At 47.2% G+C, this 18,728-nt stretch overlaps 1 protein-coding gene across 1 annotated transcript in view; it reads left to right on the forward strand.

Annotated features, from left to right (window-relative positions):
* Window positions 1–18,728, forward strand: part of DCAF17 (DDB1 and CUL4 associated factor 17) — a 1,369,255-nt gene that overhangs the window by 359,780 nt on the left and 990,747 nt on the right. Inside the window, exon 5 of the mRNA XM_069616196.1 lies at window positions 1,336–1,472. Coding sequence (XP_069472297.1) covers window positions 1,336–1,472 — 137 coding nt within the window. The remainder of the gene's footprint in view (window positions 1–1,335; window positions 1,473–18,728) is intronic.

The raw sequence follows: 18,728 nt of genomic DNA on the forward strand, positions 1-18,728 counted from the left end.
AGCAGGCGCCCGCACCCTTTCCCCCCGATAGATTATCTTCACTGATCTGGCTTTCTACAGTACAGCCATTTTTTAAAGGGACAGTCTCTCAGGGACTTATGTGATGACCCCTTACACTCCTGTAGTTCCAGCATCACATGGCTTGCGGCGGCGCCTATCCTTATTGGCCACCCCAACCCCCTCCCTCAAGTTTAGGCAGGTGTCTTTGTCACACATAGACTAGCAGCATGCTTACTGATGAGAAGCCACCCTGTTCTTAGCGTGCATGCCAGCTTTATAATCATTGTTAAGGATCATTTCTCATTCAAATGCTCGTCAAGTCTTACGTTACCATTCAGATTGAAAAAGATACTGAAGAATAGTTGTACATTTCCTGTAGAAAAGTGAGTAAAATAAGGTTCACACTCTCCAGTTGCGTGTCTGTAGACATTGATGCCTTAGTAGTAGAATTTCAAATATTTTCCTGTAACCTACAAATCTTTTCCTTCCAATGTGTTTTCTACATGCTGGTCGATTGTGGTTTATAAGAAAGTGTTAGTTATTCCTGTTCGAGAACCAGGCTCACACGTCAATTTCCGGTGATGGTAAGCACAGGCGATTTTATTAATTGCCTTGCAAGTGCATGAAAACAGCATCCTTCATCAAAGTGGACCCCACCTAACTGACCTGACTCGCCTTTCAGACCCCTTACTTTTATAGGTCATTGGTTGTCTGACTGAGGAAAGTTTGAGAACACTATGCCTAGCTAGGCCTTCAGCACACTACAATCCCGTCAAAACAGTGCACCCATTTATAAACTATGTAGTCCTTTATCAGTGTCCATTACCAGATATGGTGCATGGTAACACCTTCTGGTGAAGTGGATCCCAGGTCAGGGGCGTACATCTCCACCTTCCATTAGTTTCCAGTCTTTCCTTCTCAGCCAAAGGTGTTGGACTTCAATTCCTGTGACAATTTTCGGTGTCTATGAACACCAAACATATATTCCAAACCAGTTCTTACTTCTGTGCACCAACTTTGTCCCAGTAACCCACGCTTGTCGGGTACCTGTAGTCCTCCAGCCTTCTAAGCTTGCGTGAATGAGTGCATAATTTGAACAAACATTGCCAATGGGGAAGATGGCCTGGGAAGGCCTAGTAAAGTCTGTGAACATTGAAAAATACCAGGGACCATGGAAAAGTGACATCACTGGCAGGACCGGGAGCTAGGTCCCTTATGTTTTATTTCTGTAAAGGTCCTCCTGTAAAAGAAATAACTCCCACCCCTCATCATTAACTCTAACTTTATTTCTTTAAACGATCTGCTCTCACATTTCCATTGTTTCATTTTCATTAGGGTGAAGTTCTTCCACATCATTTGGACTACAAATCGTCCCTTATCGCTATTACAGGTCAAAATTGGCTTTTACGGCTGTCTTCTAAATCTGGAGAAACACTTGAAAAAGTATACCTCGCTTCTCACTGCAAATTCAGGTACTGGAAGCAGTTTTCTTTCTGTGCAGTCTGGTTTTCTGACAATTTAAATATGCCTTTTTTCAGATATTCTCATAAAACATTAAATATGGAAAGAACTTTGTGTTTCTTGTGACCAGTCTGATCCAACAGTGAGTGTTATAATTTCTTGTGTATGTGTTTTTCTTTTAATTTCTTTCGAGTATGAGCATTTATCATCACTCCATAACAATATTCTAGAAAAAGGCATTTGCAATTTATAGCACCAAATACTAATCAGAATAAAGGAATGTGGTTGGAGACTGGTGATGGCGAAGGGGATCTCCTGTACTCTGGTGTGTGCTCCTTCTGGGCAGGCTGCAGAAGGGATGCTAGTTGAATTTTAATAACTATAGGTGGTTCCTTTGCCTCCTTGGAAAATTAGTCTTTGTGAGCATGCTCTACCAGCTGCTGCACCAGTATTTCTTTGGGCTTCTCTTTTTCCCTCGGGTCTTGTAAGTTTGACTGCCTGGTCGATAAGGCGTCCTTTTGCGCTGTCACTGGTATCGTGGAGAGTGAACTCGACGTTTGGACCTCTTTTGCTTTCTTGCTTGACTTCCCCAACAACGACGGATTTGCAACCTTCTTATGCAGCAGCAACGAGGTCGTTGATGCTGTCTACGGAATGGTAGTCTACGTTGTCATTGACAAGCGTACCAGTTTTGTTGTCAGTGATATCCCGTGCACTGTCGACGAGGTCGTGTTGGATACTGTCACCAACGCGATTAAGGTGGTTGACATCGACAGGGTTCCACGTTTGGCATGGCCGGTGCCATCAACGGGCCCATCGACAGAGATGGAAGTGTGAACCTGGATGTTGCCTTGGCTGACTTATCTGTTGCCGAAAAATGTTTCAGTATCATTGACGATGCACCCTTGTGTGCTACTTCTCCTGTAGGTTAGGTTAGGTTGTCGAGTGCATCGTTGACAAACGGGCGGTTTGCGCAGCAAGACCTGTTTTTTTCTGGCTTTTGCTTTTTAGAAGAGGATGAAAGTCTCTCTTCAGATCTGGCCCTTTTATAAGCAAAGGGTTTATTACTGCCCCCAACAGCAACGCTTTAATTCAGCCAACACTCAAGGCGTCTGTGTCTATCCCTTACTGTTTTTGCACTGAAAATAATGCACATTTCGCAATCCTTTTGTGTATGATTGGGGTAGAGCAATAAATGCACTCAGCATGTATCATCATCTTACACGTTTTTAATGCCACAGGTCTCACATGGCTTAAAGAGGGGCTTCTTCGATTCCCCTTCCATTCTAATCCCTTCCCACTTTATTTATTTATTACAATTGTATAGCGCACCTAACTCTCAGACATCTTGGCGCTTGAACTTAAGAATATGTTTACAAGTAGAACTTAGTTCAATGCAGTGATACAATACAGTTAGAAAGTAAGGTAAGGTCATCAAGCAGAATGAATGGGGCTTAAGGACAAGTTGACAAAGATAGGTGCAGGATAACAAGTGATCAATCCTTGTGGCGGGTCAGGAACCCTATGGGTAGGGAGGATGATGCTTGATGTCCTATGAGAAAAGCCAGGTTTTAGATTTTTTTTGCGAAAGGACAGTAGTGAAGGGTCCACCCTTAATTCAGCGGGCCGCAGTGACGGAGAAACTGGAGCCGCCTATTTTTGTCTTTTGTATCTCGGTGTGGTCAGTTGCCCTAGGTAGGCTGGGCAGGTGGGTCTAGTTGGTTGGGTTTTGGCAAACATGTTTGACAGGTAACAGGGAGCCGTGTTAGATAGGCATTTGTGAGTCAGCGTAGGTACTTTAAATGTAATGCGGTCTCTAACTGGTAACCAATGAATGTTTCTTCTGAAGATGGTTATGTGTTCAGACTTCAGAATATTGAGTGCTGCTCTGATAGCGTTGTTCTTAACAATCTGGAGTTTCTTAATGTTTTTGGAGGAGGGGCCTGCAAAGATAGTTTTACAGTAGTCTATCCTGGAGAGGATCAGTGCTCTTGCCAACGTAATGCGGTTCTCCACAGTAAGATATGGTCTGCAGGCAGTGATGAGTTTGGCAGTATAGGCTGATGCCGAGGTTACGGCGTTGACTTTCCGGGAGAGGGTAAGTGAAGAGTCAAGATAGACTCCAATGTCTTGACTTCTTTCGCTGCTGTTATACAATTTCCATCAATATCGAAGGTTTGGTAGGAAGATGGGAGGCTCTTGAGTTTCGCTGGGCTGCCTAAGATCAGGATCTCTGTCTTATTGTCGTTAAGACAGAGCTCATTTTGGGCCATCCAGGCTTGGATGGTGAGGTAGATTGCATTTAGGGCTTTGGAGTCAGTGTCGTAGTCACCTGTGATGGGAATTAGTATTTGGGTGTCGTCAGCATAGTTTGTATACATGACACTCAAATTGTCTAGTTTATCGAAGAGCGGTTTTGTGAATACGTTGTACTTTGTAGGGGATACACATGATGGCCGTGCCCTGGCTAACTGAGAGAGATCGATCGATCCCCGGAGACTAGAGGGTGAGACACACCCCTTCTCCCCCTCCCCATTTCCAATAAGTACTGGGAAGAGGCGATCAGGAACAATGAGGATTGCCCATAGAAACAACATAGGGATAAAAAGGGAGGCCTGCCATTTAACACCTTTGAATTGTCCCACTAATAGTCAGGCATGGTCAGGCACATTTCCCCAACTGTGCACACTTGACTCCAATTGACTCTTCTACTGTATAAAAAAGGGTGGTTCCGATTCCAAGATGGCTGCCGGACTGTGAGGATGCACTCCTCGAGTCCTCCGTGCAGGCGTTCGGCAAAAAAAGGTGTTCATAGCGGCTTTGAAAGCCTCCATCCTAGCTGAAAAGGGAGCCCAGCAGGACGCTGACTGCACATCCGGACCCCAGACATCAGTGCAAGGGGCCCGGCTCGGGAGTCAGAGCCCGAAACATCCAGGCGACGACTGCGGGCTCACCCTCCGGGAGGCCTTGGAGGGAAGCAAGGAGCTCAGAGGCAGCGGTGACTGGCTCCCCCGCGAGCTCGGTCGCGGACGCCCGGCAGAGGTTACTGCACCCCCCCAGGCGACGACTCCTCGCGCCCCCGTCGGAGTCCGCTCCAGAGGCAGTGGAAAGTAAACGGGGGGTGAGGATCCCCCTCCCCCCGGCCCAGCAGCGCACCTCGGCAGCACGTAGGAGTATGCGCGGTCCCCGCCAGAGACCTGGGAAGAAGCTGAATAGCCCAAGGTGGTGGCAGCCGGAGGTCCCAGCTCCATCGCAGACGTCCGACAGACTCCCCCCACCCCCAAGCAGCAGCAGAGCCTGAGCCTCGTGAGGAGCCGGATTAAGAAGATTGGGGCGAGGATCCCCCTCACCCCCCCCCCCCAGCCCAGCAGCAAGCCTCGAAGATGTGGAGGAGCCCGCGGGGTGCCGGCGGCCCCCCGGGGAAGCAGAGGCAGGGGAGGATAAACGGGGTGGGGATCCCCCTCCCCCCAGCCCAGCAAAACACCTCGCGCTACGAGGGAACACGCGTGGTGCCCGCCGAAGTCCTTAGTAGGAGGTGAAGACCTGAGGCGGCAGCGGCCGGCGGTCCCCGCTCGCTCGCATCTGACAAAGTCTCCCCCATCCCCCAAGCAGCGGAGCCCCGAGCCCCGTGAGGAGCCGGATTGAAGGCAGTGAAAGGTGATCGGGGGTGGAGGTCCCTCCTCCTTCCCCCCCAGCCCAGCAGCGCGCCTCGGCTGTGTGGAGGAGCCCACGGGGAGCCGGTGGCCCCCCGAGGAAGGAGATCCGGTGATGCCATCAGCGGGGTGAGTGCTCAGGGAGAGAGTCGGCGGCGCGGACGGAGGGGGGGTGCGGCTGGTGCTGAGGGTGAGCCCCCCCCACGGGAGAACAAGGATCGGTCCCCGGGCGCTTCCTGCGGCCCATGCACCAGCGGATTACTGTCTGCCTCCAAAGTGGGCCTCCCCCCCCAAGGCTCCGCCACCCCTGGTGCGGCTGGGACTCGCGTGCTCTCCCCGAGGAGCGACGCGACTTGAAAGGTTGGACTCGGTCCAGCGTGGGCAGCATACCATGAGGAGCTGGGCAGAGGGTGCCCCCATCTGTGTGTCTTCGCACGCCGTGTTTGGGCCGAGGGGGGTGCTGCGGGTGGAACGCCTGTTGGAGAGATCCCCCTGAGTCGGCTCCACGCTTGCAGCCCAGTCGCCGGTTGCTGGCGCCTTGAGAGACTCGGAGGATTTGACCCCCAGTGGGGCTGGAGGAATTAGGAGCCCATAGCGAGCAGTGATCCGAAGCCATAATCCGGAAGGAGGCACCGGCTACCATAAAAAAAAACACGCACTGCCGCAAGCAACCTAACCGCCGACAGTAGCGGTCTGCCCCAGATGCCAGGTACTAAACCAAAAACGGACCCATCGTGAGCTCGGACCCCGGCCAGGGCCCTTGAGGGACAGATAGAGAAGTGCTGGATACAAAGAAGCCGTACGCAGGCGGACTCGCCCTCTCCTCCAACAGCGCCTCTCACTGAAACACGTGCCAACCCAATTAGCAATATGGTAACTGACAAGGATGAACTTTTAAACTGCCTGAAAGGCATGGAGGCCAGAATGACAAAAGCCTTCCATACCCAAATGGAACAACTGAGGGAGGACTTGAAATCGTCCCTCCAGGAGGTCAACAAGGAAATGGCAGAGATGGGCGAAAGAGTGGACATAGTGGAAAGAGGCCGCTCAAACATCACTGAGGAAACTAACCAAAATGGCTTGCTTCTAGACCAGTTGGCAACTGCAACGAATAACTTAGAGCTCCAGGCAGAGGATCTAGAAAATCGTTCGAGAAGATCCAATATTAGAGTTAAGGGCCTGGCGGAAACAGTACTGGACAAGCACCTAAGAGACACAATGCAACTATGCTTTAGCATTCTACTAGCCGATACCCAGCCTGAAGCTATCAGCTTTGACAGGATTTATCGAGTGGGCCCAGCACGCAACGAACCAGGTTCGCGACCCAGAGATGTCCTAATAGCGATGACATTGTATGGTCTGAAGGAAGAGGTGCTACACGCGGCAAGGACAAACGGGGACCTTACGATCAACGGATCCCGTATACATCTATACCAAGATCTCGCCTGGATGACTCTTCATAAAAGACGGTTAATGCAACCAGTCACGAAAGCCCTTCGTACACACCAAATCAGATACAGATGGTTGCACCCGTTTGGCCTGTCATTCACATGGGAAGGTAAACAGAGGAATATCGGGAACTGCGCAGAAGGTCTGGCTCTCCTACACTTGGAGGACGAACAGCAGGAAGCACCCGAGCGCCTCCGGCCAGGTGCTTCTGGCCAGCCAGGCAAACCATGGGAATGGTCGACGGGGAGAGGGCAAAGACGGAGGAGATCGGGAAGGTCAGGCAGCGTCCAACAGGCACAGGTTGGTGAACCAAGAGGCCCATCGGACCCGAAGGCGGCCCAGCACACGGACGTAATGTGAAGCGCCACCTAAAAGTGAGAAGCCCGCAAAATTGCTCCGAAGTGCCTGCACAGAGGTAGGAGGTCATTAATCTTGGAAGCAGGGTCAGAGTACAACTCTCCTGGCCATTTTGAACTGGGGGAATCTAGAGGCCGTACATCCGTTGGTTTAGCGGAGGAGCCCATTAGGGACCCTGGCCTCAAACTCTCCCAGGTTGGGGAGGGAAGCGAAGGGGGGGGAGGGGGAGGGAAGCATACGAAGTATAGGAAAGCAAGGAACCAAAAAACTATGAGCAAAGTCGAGCCACCTCCACAGCTGGGTTTAACGCAAAGAAACCAAGAGGAAGTGAATTCCGTAGCAGGATACTGGGTCCATAAGCTGATTCCCATCTTCTAGGGAGCAATGGAAGAAGTGAACATAATTTCGCTTAATGTCCAGGGACTAAACTCCCCTGCTAAAAGACGTTCGATTCTAGGTAGGCTGGAAGCCATGGATACAAAAATAGCGATCCTACAGGAGACACACTTGCTCCAGCATGGTGAGAGAAGGATGCATAGTAGAACATTCCCTCTTCAGTTTTTCGCCTCAAGTCAGTCTAAAACGAAAGGGGTGGTAATCATGTGTAGCAAAGTCTTGGGATTCCACAAACATCATATCATGAAGGATCGGGAGGGCAGATACCTGGGGTTGAAGGGCACCATAGATGGCCAAATGTTTTCGATTATGGCAGTATATGTCCCTAACGGAAAAACAGGACCAGTATATTCCCAAACTACTACAGAAGGTCGGGGGATGGTGTGAGGGCAGGGTGATAATAGGAGGTGACTTTAACTGTGTTATGGACCCACAATTAGATAAAACACTCCCTCAGTCGGCTGCTGACCAGCGAAATAGACAAGCCCTAGGTAAACTCTTTAGAGACTTGGAGGTGATAGAGACATGGCGGTTCTTCCACCCAGAATGCAGGGAATACACACACTACTCGGCAGTAGACAGGGGATACTCTAGAATTGATATGATCCTAGTGTCTTCCACTCTGATCCCCCATGTCAAGGAAATAGAAATCGGGGTCCAATACCTTTCAGATCACGCCCCAGTGGTAGCCCGCATAGAAATGCAGAAAATATCGAACAGGCCCCGCCCACAATGGAGGCTGAATGAAACAATCCTGCGGGACGTAGCGCTTAGGGCACATATGGAGGAAGTCATAAGTAATTACTTCCTGGAAAATGACAGTGGAGAGGTGGACTGGCAGGTTGTATGGGACGCGGGGAAAGCAGTTGTTGGAGGTGAATTCATAGCTCAAGCAACGCAATACTACAGGGAGAAAGCCCTTATAATGCAGAAATTAGAAGAGGTAAGAAATGCTGAAAAACTCCATAAGACCCGTCAGACGCCCAGAGCTTGGCGAGACCTCAAAAAAGCCTGATCCAAACTAGAAAACCACATGGTGGACAAAACAGCGCTATTGCTATTAAATACTAAGCAATCATACTACATACACGGGGGGAAAGCAAACAGCGCGTAACCACATTACCCGGTTAAGAAACAGTAGGGGGGTATTACAAACGGGAGATAAGGAGAAATTGGAAACAATGGTCCACTTCCACAAAAACCTGATGTCTAGTGGGAACCTAAACGCAGCGGATCAAGTGACCTATTTGTCGGCTGTACAATTACCACAGATCTCTGAACAGCAGAAAGAACAATTAGGAGCCCCTTTCACAACACAGGAAGGGGCTGACGCGTTAGCAGCATTGTCCAGGGGAAAGGCACCTGGCCCAGATGGTTTGGGGAACAGGTTTTACAAAGTTTTCCTCACCCTGCTGACAACTCCCCTCACACGTCTCTTCAACCTAATTAGGGATAAGGAAGCTGTCTCAAAAGATATGGGACACTCAGTCACAATCCTTCCCCTAAAGCCGGGGAAAGACCCGGTGGAATGCTCCAGCTGCCGCCCCATAGCCCTCCTCAATACTGACGCGGAACTGTATGCAAAAATACTTGCGAATCGGTTGGCGACAGTATTGCCTGAGATAATTCATGCAGACCAGGCGGGCTTCGTACGGGGAAGACCCACTCAGGATAATGTCAGGAGGGTAATTGATATCATAGACTGGGGCACCAGAAGCGCCCAGAAATTCGCTATCGCTGCACTTGATGCCACACGGGCATTAGATAGCATAGACTGGGTATACATTAGGCAGGTGCTAGAGGGTTTCGGCTGCGGACCAACATTCACCAAGATGGTGCTGGCTAATTACCAGTTTCCATCCACACACCTAATGGTAAACGGCTGTGCATCAGAAAGACTTAATATCCAGAGAGGTACTCGGCATGGGTGCCCCCTCTCCCCTCTCATATTTGCCATGGCAATGGAGCCATTTTCCCACAGTATTAGGGAGAACCCGGGTATCAGTGGAGTGCATACAGGAGAGACCCAACATAAGATAGCCCTATACGCAGACAATATTATTCTTTACATGGCAGATCCAAAACACACGTTACTGTTAGGGAGAATTCTCTGTTTAGGCTGAATTTCCTAACCTAGTGAGTCCCCCAGCAGCTTTGCTGGATTTTTGGGGGTTTATTTTTTTCTCCTGTCAAGAGTGAGACTTTTACCCTCACTCTTGGGCATGATTTGAGTGTTTTTCTTTGACTCTAGATGTGTTTAATGGGCTATGGGGTCTTTTACTCCATAGGGCTTCATGTGTTTTTGTAATGTGTGTTACACAGCACCCTCAGTGCAGTAGCACAGAGGTGTCATAGTGACTCCCCAGTATAGACTCCATACCCTGGGACTGACTACTGTCTCCCAGGGTCTGTAAAGTCACCATTGACTTTACTAGTCTTAAATTCTGAACAGAACCAGTACAAACCATCATATTGTGGACATACTGGCTGGGGCAGTTCGATTGCCCCGGGGTCTGTTAGTCGAGGGGGCACGTCTCCGTCCCCCCTGATCGAGTTTTGGCTGGTGGCAGTGGATACTACTTTTTATATTCAACCGCAAATATTTCTGTATGGGATTTTCCCATTGTTCGAGGCTACTATCTTTATTTATTTAATTACGATAGCCTCGAACATACCGCCGGTTTATTTAATTAATATTAATTCTCCGGTTGGTATTTTTTGTCAAAACTCGGTTCTAAAATGGCGTTTGTGTTCTCTTCTGTGACTCCAACCCAAGTCGAGCTCTTTGTTCCACTTTTTGGCGGGCCTCTCCACAGAAGCCCTCCAAGTGGTGCCACTCTGTCTGGGGTACTTAGGAGAGGTGGAGGGGGATTTAGGCACCCTGGACTGAGTTGCCTAGGCAACTCAAGTCGCACTCCGTCCTGATTGGCCCAAGTGGTGAGCCGGCCGGCTCACCACTTAGCATGTTTGAGTGACAGCTAAGCTGAGTGAATGGGGGTTTTCTGCATAAAAGCAGGGCTTTGGGGACTGGAACTTCAGAAGTCGCCACAGGACCTAAGAATCCGACGAGGGAGAAGCTGAGCCGACCTGCCACGACGACACCACCGGTGGAGCCCTGCTGGACCGTCTCACCACTTTTCCCAACAACAGAGGAGATCTCCCGCCGGAGAGTCTTCTTCCTTTGACTGGTGGGGGATAACCAGTTTCACCGTCTTTTCACCTTCCCGACGTATCTTGTGGCCGCCTTGCCTGTGCCAAGCACCCCGGCAACCGGGATACCATGTTTTACCACAACCGCGAATTAAAGGGTAATACCTTTAACCGGAAAACTCCGCAGCTGGTTTCTTCCCTGGCAGTGCAACGACCTTCATCTTTCCTCCAAGTCGAGATCTTCTCTTCCCCTGGACGACGAGACTTGCACCCGCTACCAGGAACAACTGCCACCGCTGGAGGATCCTTCCCACTTAAGGTACCGTGTCCTGCCCGGCTTCCCTTGCCACCGACTGTACGGGGTAGATTTAGTCCCCGGCTTTCAAACCTGGGTTAGCCTGGGACACCCTGGCTGAACTTTTCTGAGCCTCTCTAAACTCTTTTCGAACTCTGTGCAAGACTTTTTAAGCCTAGTGTAACTGTGTGATCTTGGGCGCATTTGTGCTCTGCTCTCTCTAAGAGTGGGCTCAGCCTATGGACTTTGGCTCACAAGTGACTTTTGCTCTTCTGCCTTGCTAAAAGTGTTCCTAAATCTTAGAGTGGCGTATCTTCACATATTCTGTCTTTTTCCCTCCCTTCTTCATGAACTTATTGGAGTGCCATCTATAGTTAAGCGCTCACCTCTGTATGGAAATAAGTGGTGTTAACTAAGACTTCTCTGATAAAGAACAAGGGTTGTATATATTATAATAGTAACTGTGTTTAGAGTGTTTTACAATAAGAGTGCTGGAGTGTTTCAAACAGTGTGTTTTTAAATAAATAATTATATACTTTGATACCAAAGCTCTGGTCAGTGTTTGCTTGTATTATTGTATCTGAGTGCCTATTGTGTATACTTTGCATACTGCCTAACTCTTCTTGAGAGAAGTCTGACTGCTCAGCCACAGCTTCCAGGTAAATCTGGGTGGTACAGACTGCTACCAAGTGGGTTTACTGCTAACACCTTTAGTCCTAAATCTTTTGCAGTGTTCCCAAAGGGAACTGCACAGGTTTCTGCCTAACAGTTACCCAATATAATTATAGAACTGCAGAGATTCGGAAAAATATCGGGGTTCACAATAAATTACGCCAAATCCAAAGCACTGAATATAACTGAGGGTAGAGGAATCATAACATACCTAGAGGAACGCTACCCCTTACAGTGGGGAAAACAGTGCCTGGAATACCTTGTAATCCGCATCACTAGATCCACAAAAAACCTGCTTAAAGCGAATATCACTCCCCTTTGGAAGCGCCTGCAAGAGGATTTGCAGAGATGGGACCTCCAGGAATTAGCTTGGTTTGCTAGGATAGCGGCGATAAAAATGACCCTGCTACCCAGATTGCTGTACGTGGTTAGCTCCACCCCAGTGGTGATCCCCCCGAATCTGATTCAGCAACTCCAAAAAGCCGTGTTCAAATTTATCTGGGGGAATAAGAAGCCTAGAATCCAAAAAAAGATCATGATGCGCCCAACGCTTCTGGGAGGGCTAGGAGTGCCGGACATAAAGAGATGTCTTAGCTGCCCAATTGGCGCCAGCACTGAAATGGGCAGGCAGTGACCCCCTCCCAGGGTGTGGGGAAATAGAACAGTTCGCTACTGACACCCCACTACGTGTGCTCCCATTCCTTAGACCAAAAGCACGAGAGAGGGGTGGCATCCTACTGGAAGCGACAAAAACGACACTTCACACTTGGGATACGGCGATCCATGGCAGGGGGATCAAACTAGGTCTGGGTCCTATGTCCCCTATTTCACACAATCCGGATTTCTCGCCTGGGCTCCAACTAAGGTTCTGGGATGGCTGGCAGGGAGTGGACGCAATGTCCCTACAAGACTTGTACCAAGACGATGCCCCACTATCCTTTGATTTATGCAAACAAAGATTTGGCATCACTGAACGGCATAGATTTAAATATATACAAGTGCGTCATTGGATCTCGCACCCTGCAGTAAAAAGGGCCGGTCTACGCCCCCCAGTAGGTTTAGAACTCACGATATGGGAGGGGGCACAAGGAAAAGCGATTACCAGAATGTACAAGTTACTAGATAAATCGCAAGCAGATGATACCCTCCAATACATGAAGGATTGGGAGCGGGACATGGGGGAGGAGATTACTCAGGAAGAATGGAGTCAAATCTGGTGGAGGACTCACAAACTATCCAAATCCACTGCAATCAAAGAATCGGCATATAAGTTATGCTATCGATGGTACCTGCCCCCAAACAGAATACATAAAATGAATCCCCCTTACTTCTCAGACTGTTGGCGACAGCGTGGTGAAAGAGGTGACCTTTTCCATATGTGGTGGTCGTGCCCAAAGATAAAGGTGTACTGGAAAGAAATACGGAGTTTAATCAAAGACATAACAGGTACAGACGTACCACAATCCCCCAAGGTCATTTTGTTGGGGGCGGTGGCAGAAGGGACTTATGCAGCTTCAGGGAATAGAGCAGCCCTCATCACCCACCTACTGGCTGCAGCAAGGATGACAGTCGCCCAACGATGGAAAACAGTGGAAGATCCTACAGCCCCTTGGTGGTGGATGAAAGTGTGGGGAGATATGGTGATGGAGAACATTTGCGCCACAAAGTCAGGGACATACCTGAAATTCCTAGCCATATGGGATCCACTTCAGGATTATGTGGGGGAGAGGGAGGTCCAATTCTTTAAACCCAGGACTTTAAGAAACATAAACATCAGATAATGACAGCAGAAGACATGGAGGAGAGGGAAGCTCAAACTTTGTTGCTCTGGTTATCACTTTGATACAGTTTGGTTCAGATTTCCTTTAAGGATCAGAGGGTGGGATAGGGCGGGTGAGGGTGGGGGGTTCTCGGGAGGGAAAGTTGGAAGACAATAATAGTTTCAAGGCCAAAGTTCGGGTAGGCCAAAAGAATAGGTTTACACAGTCAATAATGGTTGTATGGCTGATCAAAAGCTTATTGTTGTCTTACATGCTAAAATGATTGAAAATAAAGTTGGTTAAAAAAAAAATGGGTGGTTCTGCCAGAATCAGAGAGCGAGTTGGGGATGCTGTCTGGACCAGAGGAGCCAAGGACCAGGGAGTTGCAGGAAGAGAAGCCTTGAGGATCCGGAAGAGAACAGCGTGCCAAGATGCTGGGCCAACCTCGACCGAAACACATTTGACTTGCTCGCCGCGCTAGTGTTGGTGAGTCTAATGATACAGGGAGAAACCGAGTAGCATGTGGGTGGCTGGAGCAGGAGCGCTGTTTAAAGAGCCCGGTAAGCGTAAGCGGGACAAAAGCAAGCGAAAGTTGGAAAGCAGTGAAAGAAAGCAAAGCAGAATGACGGGAAAGGTGCACTAGGTGCGTGGAAGTAAAGAAAGACTGCAATGTGCAATGGCAGCACAGAAAAACGGCCAAGATTGGGTGCAAAAGATCAGGGTGAAAAGTAAGGAGAAATGTGCAAAGGGCACAGAACGGTGGAAAGAAGGTTCAAGTGTGCACGACAGAAAAAGGTGTGCAGGAAGCAAGTAAGATGGAAAGGACTGAGTGGAAGAGGCATAGAAAGGAGAAAGGTACCAGAGAATAATGAGGGGGGGATAGAGGTCAGAGTGGTCGTGCCTGGGAGGAGCCAAGAGCCTGGCGTTCTCGAAAGTCTCTGATACTGCCCCACTAAAGAATTTTATATTGAACATTGCATCCTGAACAGAAGAAATTTTTGTTTGTTAGTTGAACTTCGGGGCCTGGAAAGGGAACCCTATGAGTCCCACTAATGGGGAAGGGAAGCCTGAGATGCCTAAACGGAACAGTTTTTTAAAAGATTTTTTTTTAAACTGGAAGGATCAAAGCTTGGGGAAGGGAACCCCAAGAGTCCCAGAAACATTGTGAACTCTATTGACTTACGGCAAGAGCCCTGCGTGGAAGGTTCCAAGGGCAACCCTTTTGAGTTGAACTATTTTGAACTGGCAGAACTATACCTATTGGTAAGACTATCTCAAACCAGCTGTGGTTTACATTTCCTTTCTTTTTTGAGTCACCATTTTTCCTTTAAGAAAATCCCCTATCAAATTTGGTTTGAAAGTGAGGGCAAGCATGGGTTTGCACACAGACAAACTTTGGTTTTGGACCTATGGACATTGACAGACCTTAGAAGCATCAGTTGAGGGAAAAATCCCCTTAGAGTTAGAACCAGGTAGGCATTACACCAACCCCACAAAGTTTGATAATAAAGTTTTTCAAGCTGTTACTTTTGTGTCTGGGTCTCTCTTGATACCATGCCTGTCTCACAATCTATAACACAACTTGCAGCTGTGCGTTTTAATTGTGTTGAAGGTTTTTCCCAGTTTTAGAGTGTTTGAGTGCAATTCATGAAACTGGAGAGCCTGGTTTTGCAAAACCTAATGCCTGGCCGGGAGGATAGCTTAGGGACAACACGTTTGTCTTGGAAGCAAGACAACGCAGAGCAGCACAGGCTTGAATCCCATTCCCACGCTTGGAGACTGGCTTCCGATATTAAGCATGTTCTAAAAGATTAATGAATTAATTTAATTATGATGATTCTGTCAATTTGCAGCATACTGTACAGCCCCTTTCTGCCCTTGACGCTGAAACAGTTTGTGGTTTTATGCAAAGGACCCTGTAGACCATTTCTATGGCAAAGAACCTTGATAGCCCTCCCTGGCCTAAAATACAGTTATCTATATTTCCATTAATTTATTCTGTGCTTCATTTATCCTCTCTCCTTAGCAATCCTAGAATGCAGGTGCTACTTTCCTTGTTTTTGATAGTCTTGCAGCATTTGTAGCCCTACATTTCTGATGATTGGTTGTTGCTGTTAACTTGCACTCTTTGTCTTGCAGATCTTAATCACTTCTAACTCCAGCCATCGTCTCCTCTGTCCCTGTCCCTGTTCCTGTGTGACACCTTCATGTAGTCTGCCTTTAGTGAGACACCCACCCTGGCTGCCTCTATCCTTCTCCCTAGACATGTCATTTACTCTTGTGTTGCCTGCATCACATTTATCAATACAATTTTGTGTTTTTCTGTATGGTGGTGCGACAACTGTGGCATGACTATAGTAATACCAATGCCTTTACCCTCTTTTTGTCTCATTTAACCGAAGGAGGTTCCCAATTACCTTTTTTTCTTATATTTGTCATAGCTGGTTCACCTGAGAACTCAGCTGTCTGTGTCAGTCCCATATTGCACTTATTCACAGTGTGCTGCGTGCACTGCAGTAACAACTTGATCTTTTTCCTTACGTGTAAACAAATATGTAACAAGCATAAGCTGTATGTCAAAGCACATGAATAACCATAGCAAAGCATGTAATGCAAGGTTCACTAGGGTTGTAGACGAAGATGAGCATCCTGTAAAATATCCCACTAATGGTGATGTGTTGAAGCACTGATATGCTCAGTAGATCTGACTGTCATCTATCAAACATTTTTAATTCAGTGGCCCATGTGGATTTTGCTGCCTCTCTGAACTGTTCCCATGCAGCTTGAGCAAATTGCCTCAGTGCTTAAAGAATAGGCGTTATCGACCCATGTTTTAAAGTCCAGTTTATTACATTAGTAACTTACAAGTGTCTCTGTGAACTCTATGAATGAACCCAGGTGGTATGCTTATACAATGTGTGGATTGCTAAATCTAAAAGGCAACAATTCTGGCACAAAATGCATTCAGACTACCTCTCAGCTCAATCCATTAATCAAAAGTGGATGGCTAGTGATAATGCATACTTGATTTAGAACCTTTCTGTACAGATAATCTGATACAGCATCAATAATATTCCCCAACTATCTCGTGTATGCTGGGATCTAGAAGCCATCCTGTGTGGGCAAACCCATCCCTGTTTCCACAGCTCACAAATTTGTTTGTATGCAGTGTATGTCTGACTATCCATTCTACACACGTTTGTGGAACCCATCATGTTTCTTTCAATCTCGCAGGAAGCAGCACAAAAGGACATCCCAGGTCTAATGAGTACAGGGTACAGCCTAATTCTGCTGCAGCCTTAATTATACCATTCTGTAAAGTAAACAAAAGGGGCCTAACCCAAATACCCTGGGGGTACATTCAAGTCTCTATTCCATTGTCTTGCTGATCATCTTCCCCACTCAATTTGGAAGAACAATACATGCTGATCTGATTCAACCTAATCTGCATCATCATACACTTAGCTGACTGGCCGTGGATTAGCATTTAATAATGCTTCCAAAATATTCTCCTAAGTGCATTTCTGCCAACTCCAATTAAACCCAACCCCTTTTTCCAAGTCTTTCAAGGACGCCCCTGACATAGGTCCTCAATGATCCAACAGCTTAACTGAGGCTCCAAATCCAGAGCATATGGCAGATAACCTGTTATAAATATTTTCCATATCGAAAGCATTCAAATACCCAGCCCTGTCAAATTGGCAGCAAGTGAGATGAAACCCTTGATCAATTCCATTAACCTTTACTTGGAACCCTAGGATCACGTATACTCCCTTTAGACAAGTCCATGTTAGTATGTATCCGGTGACATGCAACATGACTTTTGCCATAACATAAGGATTCACAATTCTGGTTGACTTGACACATGACAGTGTGATTGTAGACATCTCACACATAAATCACATTATTCAGCAACCCATCTTCAAAATCAGTCTATAATAGGGGGCTATTTTTCCAAAGCCAGTTGGTCAGATAAAACTCTGCGTTTCAATCCTACAAACCCGAGCCAACTGACTATTGCAATGATGTCCTATAAACTTCGATCCAGACTGAAACAAAATGTCACTAATTTCGTTTTGTACCATATAACACTTTTTAGCATCCAAGTGCTTTACTCCAGTACACATTTCTAGATTTCCCTATAGGTTAATCGCCTGTTCTCTACAACAATCAACTGTGTTCTCTCTGACTTCTTCAAAACACTTCATAGACATCACTCCCACAGCAGGGAGCCGGGCAGATGGACAAAGGGATGCACAAAACTACACACAAAGATATTCTGCTAACTTTTCTAACTAATTTAAACCCATATGACAACTTAAAATCAATGTTAAGTGCAGCATTTCTTATCTGTTTCAATTTCCTATTTTATACTACCTCTTTTTCTAAATACACATTCTGGGTTGCTTTCTCTATAAGCCTCTGTGGCTTTCCAGTTCTAACATAAACCTATTTCTTGTCTTCAGACTTTTCCTTTTGCTCTTTTAAAACGTTGCACTTTTGAAGATCACGTTATTTTACAACCTATAAATCTTCAGCAACAATATCTTAATTACGTTTCTATTCTTCTCTATCAATTATTTTTGTGACTAACAGTTTTAATAAATAGCCCTCAAGATTGAGTTATATAAATATATACAGTTCCAAAATATTGTCACAGATGGCTCAAAGAAAGTATTTGAGATGGTTCAACGGTTTTTATTGAAATTTTAATGGGCCCTATGGCTGTGCCTCTTGTCTAGTAAAGGCCCCCTCCCTAACCCAGGTATCTCTAAACCCCAGGTTGCTAAACACTGATTATTAACCCCTATTCTCGAAGTACTGACTTCTGCAGGAGATAATGACCCTAAGGCTGTAAACCTTTCTGTCTATACTCCCTCAGGGACTTCCTAGACTGTCCCTACTCTATCCAATGGTTAGTAATTATGTAAGGTTCTCGAAATGTGGCTTCCAGACACTCTGCCATGCACTGTCTCTTTTTTTTATCTCACCAATGTCTTCCTCTCCCCATCTGATGTTCTTCTGTCACTACTCTCCTACTAACTCCTTTCACTCTATTTCTCCTCTGTCCACCCTTCAATGTTACTACTCTCTCCTCCTTCCACCACAATACTGCTCTTTCATTCTGCCCCTCTATTAAGTCTCTAGTGGTTTAGGGGCCCTGCTGGGGACTCCCGTTTGGGTATTTCTGGCTGATGTGCGGCTGAATGCTCTGCCATGTAGAAACTGAATCTCTGGTCTCTGTTCTAGCTGCAGCGCTTACAATGGATGGTATGCTTGTAGTTGCAGGGATCGAGTTCCTCCTGCGATTGTTTTTTCTTGCCAGGTTGTTCACAGGTCTGTGCATGCAGCTCTGTGGCATCGCCTCTTTATGGTAGTTAACCTTCTTGCTTCATATTTCTGAAATTAGAAGAGAACACTCTGACCGCATTTTAGTTCACAGGCCTTGGGGGATGCAATTCCGTACTGCACAAAAACACACTGGCACTTGGGGAGGGTGACCAGAAATAGGGTCCCCTCATCTGTATCTGGCAC

Source organism: Ambystoma mexicanum, chromosome 9 (genome assembly GCF_040938575.1).
Source record: "Ambystoma mexicanum isolate Mex_15411 chromosome 9, UKY_AmexF1_1, whole genome shotgun sequence".
NCBI classification, from domain to species: domain Eukaryota; kingdom Metazoa; phylum Chordata; class Amphibia; order Caudata; family Ambystomatidae; genus Ambystoma; species Ambystoma mexicanum.